This window comes from Teleopsis dalmanni, chromosome 1 (genome assembly GCF_002237135.1).
Source record: "Teleopsis dalmanni isolate 2A chromosome 1, ASM223713v2, whole genome shotgun sequence".
Classification (NCBI taxonomy): domain Eukaryota; kingdom Metazoa; phylum Arthropoda; class Insecta; order Diptera; family Diopsidae; genus Teleopsis; species Teleopsis dalmanni.
This window is the reverse complement of record NC_051846.1, coordinates 50,298,423-50,306,422: the sequence shown is the minus strand read 5'-3', so window position 1 is coordinate 50,306,422 and position 8,000 is coordinate 50,298,423. Positions and strand designations below refer to the sequence as shown.

General features: G+C 29.9%; 3 protein-coding genes across 3 annotated transcripts in view; 2 read left to right on the top strand and 1 right to left on the bottom strand.

The window, feature by feature from the left end:
* LOC119672076 overlaps positions 1-8,000 on the bottom strand; it is a gene marked incomplete in the record, with an annotated part of 216,918 nt that overhangs the window by 154,289 nt on the left and 54,629 nt on the right.
* Positions 4,360-5,016, top strand: LOC119672081 (adult-specific cuticular protein ACP-20-like). The gene is made up of 3 exons (XM_038083040.1): positions 4,360-4,433; positions 4,592-4,735; positions 4,808-5,016. Exons 1-3 carry the CDS (start codon positions 4,379-4,381, stop codon positions 5,014-5,016), a joined length of 408 nt encoding a protein of 135 aa, XP_037938968.1. The 5' UTR covers positions 4,360-4,378.
* Positions 6,835-7,545, top strand: LOC119673240 (cold and drought-regulated protein CORA-like). Its single transcript, XM_038084482.1, has 2 exons — positions 6,835-7,264; positions 7,337-7,545. Exons 1-2 carry the CDS (start codon positions 6,835-6,837, stop codon positions 7,543-7,545), a joined length of 639 nt encoding a protein of 212 aa, XP_037940410.1.

Genomic DNA, 8,000 nt, shown 5'->3' with positions numbered 1-8,000 from the left:
TATTTGTAAGGCATGTACAATGTACAGCAGATGTGAAACTAATAGAATAAAAGTTTGCTCACTGGATTTTGTAGTATTAGGTTGTTTGGAAAGTAATTTCGTTTTTTTTTTTTGTGGAAATGAAAGACAGTTTTTGTATAATAAACGCAGTTTTCGAGCTTCGAGTATAATCCCAGGCCTTTCAAGCAGTCTTAAACAGTTGAATTTGATAAATTTAACCTCAATCCAATCTCACGTGTTGTTATTCGCCGTTTCGCATCAAGTAATGCCTTTATCGCGTCTTTATCAGTTTCAACTGGCCTTTCCGAACGTGGTGCATTTTCGACATTAAAATTGCCGGATCAAAATTTAGCGAACCAGTTCTGGCACTAGCGTACTGTCAACACACCTTCTTCATACACATCGGTCAATTTTTTTCTGGCTTGAACAGCATTATTGCCCTTTCTGTGGTAAAACAGTAAAACATATTTAAAAGGGCACCAACCAAAAACTACTGCGTAGAAATAATTCGAATTTTTTACACAGAAGTCTTACTATATGAGCTCTCAAAGCATATAAAAATTATACGGCTTAAGTGTGAAGTTGGGTGCAAAATAATACAATTACATCCTCTGTCGGGAAAAAACGAAATTACTTTCCGAAAAACCTAATATTATATAATATGTAGTCAAAAGAAATAGACAGAGAGGGAGGGAGAGCGAGAGAGAACATCTTTAAGAATATGCACACTGTTACCAACAGTTAGGATTCAATAGCTGTGGTAAGAATACTGTAGTATGGTAACGCCATTTATGGCAGTTTCATTTATGGTATTAACAAACATTTAGATAACTCATGACTAAATAGAAAAGCTCTCTATGTCTCTCTGTCTCGTAATTATAGATTATAGTAAATGTTCGTTACTATAATCAACTACATATGCAGTTTACCAAAGATGGGCTCATATATTTTATGATAAGAATAAAGATGTGACATAAAGATCAAGAAATTAAGTATTAATGGTAATATGTTTTGGTTTAATATTTAATAAGAGGATTGGATAATATTTTAACAATTTTTGAATTCATGAATTTACTCGATTCAAACAAGTCCACAATGTGTATATAATATTAAGAAATTTGTTTATAGTCCAAAAATGAAATACATATGCTTTTGGCCTTTTTATTTTAAGAACAGGGTTTTGAAGAGTTAGTAATGTTCATTTATGAACATGGGAAGTAATGGCAATGGAATGGGAAGTACTCTAGAAAGAATGTTTTTGATAAATTGGGCACCCGTTTTTGGTTAGACAAATACGTTTGTCACATTAGATGATGGAGTTTAAAATGAAGAGCATCATATGTCTAGTTTTGTTAAGTTTATAATAAGGATTCTTTAACTAACGCAGAATATGCTAAAACTGTGAAAACTTCGCTATAAAAATGGTAAAGATTTATATGATGCACTCACGCGAAATACGCTTGGTGGATATGGTAACAAGTAAAATTGTCCTATATGAGGCATATAAAGTCTATAAGTATTTGAAAATCAATTATGATCGCTTTTGATGATAAACAATTGTTTTTGACATGGAACTAGAGAAACAGATGTGTAAGATAAGTGGTTTGAACTGTCTACAATGTCACAAACCACACGACACGTCTTATTTTATGTCTTATTATGTTCGGACACATAACCTCACGTTTCGATGATGTGAAATAATTACGAAGATTCTATGATTTGTCACCGGTGGATTTTTTCTTATACGATTTATGTCTTTCTGAGCTTACGTAACCAATATTTGTCAAGTTGAAGCCCAAGTATTGTCAGCTTTATGTCAACAATTTATCGAAAATTGCGTAAAAAAGATATAGTACTATAAGATATTCCATTAAGGACATTAGAATAATGATTTTTTTTTAAAACTAATGTGTTGAAATCAAAGTTTCGTTTTTTACACGTGAGTTTTATTTACTTTTATCTACAATAGATATAGTACTTGATTTTTTTTAAGTCAGACAGATAAGTTAAAAAAAAATAATTGATAACATCACTATTTCAGTATCTAATTACAATTTTTTTCATTATAAAAATAAAATAAAACACGTAAAAATATGCATTGATGGCTATATCCTGGTTTCCTGCAAAAATTGATTTTTGTCTTTCAGAATAAAATAAATAAGTCATATAGACAAAAAAAGGTAGACAATATAGGTACAATAAAAACTTTTTCTTTATTCGTAATCGGCGATGACATGTTATATATGACATGTTAAAATTTGATAATAACAGAAGGATGATTCTAATCCTATATTTACGAGAAAAATATTATTACTAGAAAATACATCTTATATTTCGAAGTGTTGTATCTACTTAAAATAATATTCGATAAAAGTACATTTAAAAATTCTCTTCCTATTTCGCGGAAATATTAAAGAAATGTGATTTAATTAAATAAAAAATGTATTATGACTAAAACGCTAACAAACAATCGTATAATGAATATAGCATAACTAACCTTGATTTTGGATAAAATGGCAATTTTAAAATAAATTAATTGCTTTTGCCCTTACAAAAACATTTTGATTTATTTTTGTTTTTTCATAAGAACTTTGTATTTTTGATTTGGGAACATTAGAATGTTTAAAATCACATCTAAATATTATAGCAACTATTGTATTACTAATTGACAAACTAAATTTTTTGGTATAAATATTAGGTTGTTATACTTCAAATTTCAGTTTAATAAAGAACTACATATTGGAGTGTTCTTAACATTTAAAAGCAGTTTCTCTGTAGCATAAAGCAGTTTTTCTGTAGCTTATAAAAATGAAATTCCTTTATATTTGCGGTTTAGTTATCTTATTTTTTGAATTGATGTTAGCAGAGCCTCATTATGGTAGTGGTGGTGTTAGTTATAGCGTTGTAACAAAGCATCATGAACCAACACATCATCACAGTTATGATTACGACGGTGACGATTATCCCAGTAGTTATATTGTAACATCACACGATGCAGGACATTATGGTGGATATGTTGGTTATAATGGCGGTTATGATAGCCACAATTATGTTAGACACCACGATGGTCATGACATACATCATTATCCTAAATATGAATTCAGCTATGGTGTTAAAGATAAACATAGTGGTGATATAAAAAGCCAGTGGGAACACCGCGATGGTGACCACGTACAAGGTAATGTAATTCATTTATATCGATTTTAATATTACTAAAACATTCCATTTATGTAAATAAAATTATAGGAAGTTACTCAGTTAAGGAAGCTGATGGTACAACACGTCTTGTAGAGTACACTGCTGACAAACATAAAGGATTTAATGCCAAGGTTCATAAGATTGGACACGCCAATGGTTATAATAGTGGTTACTATGGTGGTCATGAGCATGAACATGGTCACGGTTACGGATATGGTGATCATGGTAGCAGTTATGTGAACATTGAGCAATATCATTAGATAACGATGGTTTTTTATCATAAAAAAAATTATATAAATAATGCATATACTTTCATTTAAATAGTCCTATAATTGATTTGATAAAATAAAAGATATATATAAAGAATTATATATACAACAGCTATTGTTCTGAATAAAAAAATTTATTTAAATCATATTTTAATTAACGCAAATGGACTTTGGTTGTTGTATATATGCCATGTATTATTGCAAGAATTAGAAAATTGTAAAATGGGTCAGAACTAAATGCTTGCACATAAGTGATATATATTATTAATTTTGTCGTAATAATTAAATATGCTTCAATTGTAATGTGTAAAAATGTTCATTTTTATTAGATTCACTAATGGAAGGTTATATATCAAACTAAAATTTGATAAAGGTATTATATATAGGATTAAGACTAACAAACCTCGACTCATAAATTGAAAATTGAAAATATTCGAATAACTAGAAATTGATTACACGTATTGTTATTCAGGAAGAAATCAAGATAACAGCACACATTTAATGTATATTGTACAAAACAAAACACACCTTAAGTCCGCTCACTTAGGAGCGGATACACAAAAAAACACTTGTAAATATCAGTTAAAGTCAGGATGCAAGTCACACCAAAACGGAATTACACCGATTATCTTATTTTAAAGAATGAGTCAAATGTATTACAACAATTTTCGAATTTCTATACTCGTATATTGACCTTTTAGCAATCAGTTTAAAGGGCAAAATTTAGTATAAATACTTAAATAATTCAATTTATTTATCAGTTCAACAATTAGTTTTCAACAGCAGAGTTATCTTATCCATTGTATAATATTTGAGTATAGTCTTAAAATCAAAAAATTTTATAATGAAACTACTAAGCATTGGTGGATTAGCTTTTGTACTTGTTGGATTGGCTTCAGCAGGACATCATCATGGTGGTGGTGGTGATGGTGGTGGTCATGGTGGTTCTGTTAGTTATAGCGTTGTAACAAAGCACGACGATTCACATGGACACGGTGGTCACGGTGGTCATGGTGGTCATGGTGGTCATGATGGCCATCATGAACATAGCAGTTATGTTATAACTTCGCATGGTGGAGGACATGACGGCGGACATGGTGGACATGACGGCGGACATGGTGGTCATGATGGCGGTTACGATGGAGGACACCATGGCGGTCACGAAGCTCACCATTATCCTAAATATGAGTTCAGTTATGGTGTTGAAGATAAACATCATGGAGATAAAAAAAGTCAATGGGAACATCGTGATGGTGATCATGTGAAAGGTAATGAAGTACATTTGTATATAATTTTATTAACATATTCACATAATATAATTATTTACATTGTTTTTATAGGTAGTTACTCACTTAAGGAAGCTGATGGCACTACTCGTGTTGTAGAATACACTGCTGATAAACACAGTGGATTCAATGCTAAGGTCCATAAAATCGGACATGCCCACGGTGGTCATGATGGAGGTCACGATCATGGTCACGGACATGGTCATGGTCATGGACATGGTGGTCATGGAAGCAGTTACGTTAATGTTAAACAACATCATTAAATGCGAAAGAATTTCATATTGAAAAACTATAGAATATATATCAGTGCAAACTGTTAATATAGTTGTTTAATATGTAAATAATAAATACGAGTATTCATATAGGAATAAAAATGTTTTACTTTGAAAATGTTTACGATATAAGATATAGTGTTTAATTTGTTAAATTTTTGATTACAATATTGAAATGGAAATTGCTTTCGAATAAGTGGAGTACATCTGCATATCATTTACTAAGTACCCAATAATTACAAAACTTTTAAGAGAAGGGTGAAAAATAGCTATTTGGTTCTTTATTTTTTTAAAGTATTAGTCAATTTATTAGTCATTAATTAATTTATTATTCGTTCCAAACTGAAACAAAACTTCACCAATTTAAAGAGAATAAACTATGAAGAAGTTACCAATATATTAATATAGATTATTTATCTTATTTAACGTCTCCGTACATTATATGTTTTTAGAAAATAAATTATAAATATTTTGTAGAAATTTTAAGAAAATAGCTTGTTTGCATTTACATTTTGAGTCTGTTTGTTTTGAAATCGTCTTTGTTGTATTAAATTTGAAGATCAGTCAATAAATTATTTATGCAATAATATTTTTGTGAAGCAATATAAGCATCAGCATTGTACGATTCCTTTATATAATTTCTTCACATAACAGTTCATATGTTAGCATAAGTAGAGAACTCTCTTGTTAAGATTATGGAATCAAATTAGTATAAAATATAGAGAACATAAAATTCTCAAAAGTATTTCATTAAACACTTTTGACAAATTATTTTTTGTGCACATATTATATACAATCTCTACTTCATATTTTATATAAAATAAAATATTTGAAAAATTTTACAAATATAGTTTGGAGTATGAAAAGATATCAAGCATTTTTATATTCTACTATTCTACTTGTATAATAGACCTAAACTGCAGCATTTCTATATAAGAGACTGTCACTAACGCAAGGACCAAACTGTTTGAAATATTTTGATAATAATATTCTAACGTTATTTCTGGAGAAAAATATGTTTGCTAATGAAAAAACGATTCCAAAAAAAATGTTAATGAAAATCTCTTTAAAAATATTGAAAATCAATCCAGTATAACAAACATGTAGTCAATAATAATATAATAATGATTTTTAGTCAAGCTCCTACCATATAAGAGAAAATAATAATATTATTTCTAACATAATATTGCAAACAATTGGTGGGAAATTTGTCCTACTCGTATTTTATCAGTATAATTAGAAGTAAAAATTATTGTAGTGACTGTCAAGTGAAATGAAAAATACTATTATATGTTATATAAAAAGAAAAATAGAAGAAAATCATATGGAAATAAAATTTAAATTAAAAGGAAGTGATCTATGTACTTGATAATACACTAGCATATTTTTGATATGTTCCATTAAGGTTTTTAATATAAAGTGATTTTATTCGTTTATAGTACTGTACAAAATGTTAGAAATTCGACTATGTGTTACAATCTTCATTGCACTTGTTAAACTGAACGTTTTTATAGATAAAAACAAGGCCGTTGTTGTTAACGGTTTATATGAGAGCGGGTTGAATTGCAAATCCAAAACGAATTTTATCGATTATCTTATTTTAAAGAATGAGTCAAATGTATTACAACAATTTCCGAATTTCTATACTCGTATATTGACCTTTTAGCAATCAGTTTAAAGGGCAAAATTTAGTATAAATACTTAAATAATTCAATTTATTTATCAGTTCAACAATTAGTTTCCAACAGCAGAGTTATCTTATCCATTGTATAATATTTGAGTATAGTCTTAAAATCAAAAAATTTTATAATGAAACTACTAAGCATTGGTGGATTAGCTTTTGTACTTGTTGGATTGGCTTCAGCAGGACATCATCATGGTGGTGGTGGTGGTGGTGGTCATGGTGGTTCTGTTAGTTATAGCGTTGTAACAAAGCACGACGATTCACATGGACACGGTGGTCACGGTGGTCACGGTGGTCATGGCGGTCATGGTGGTCATGATGGCCATCATGAACATAGCAGTTATGTTATAACTTCGCATGGTGGAGGACATGACGGCGGACATGGTGGATATGATGGTGGACATGGTGGTCATGATGGCGGTCACGATGGAGGACACCATGGCGGTCACGAAGCTCACCATTATCCTAAATATGAGTTCAGTTATGGTGTTGAAGATAAACATCATGGAGATAAAAAAAGTCAATGGGAACATCGTGATGGTGATCATGTGAAAGGTAATGAAGTACATTTGTATATAATTTTATTAACATATTCACATAATATAATTATTTACATTGTTTTTATAGGTAGTTACTCACTTAAGGAAGCTGATGGCACTACTCGTGTTGTAGAATACACTGCTGATAAACACAGTGGATTCAATGCTAAGGTCCATAAAATCGGACATGCCCACGGTGGTCATGATGGAGGTCACGATCATGGTCACGGACATGGTCATGGTCATGGACATGGTGGTCATGGAAGCAGTTACGTTAATGTTAAACAACATCATTAAATGCGAAAGAATTTCATATTGAAAAACTATAGAATATATATCAGTGCAAACTGTTAAAATAGTTGTTTAATATGTAAATAATAAATACGAGTATTCATATAGGAATAAAAATGTTTTACTTTGAAAATGTTTACGATATAAGATATAGTGTTTAATTTGTTAAATTTTTGATTACAATATTGAAATGGAAATTGCTTTCGAATAAGTGGAGTACATCTGCATATCATTTACTAAGTACCCAATAATTACAAAACTTTTAAGAGAAGGGTGAAAAATAGCTATTTGGTTCTTTATTTTTTTAAAGTATTAGTCAATTTATTAGTCATTAATTAATTTATTATTCGTTCCAAACTGAAACAAAACTTCACCAATTTAAAGAGAATAAACTATGAAGAAGTTACCAATATATTAATATAGATTATTTATCTTATTTAACGTCTCCGTACATTATATGT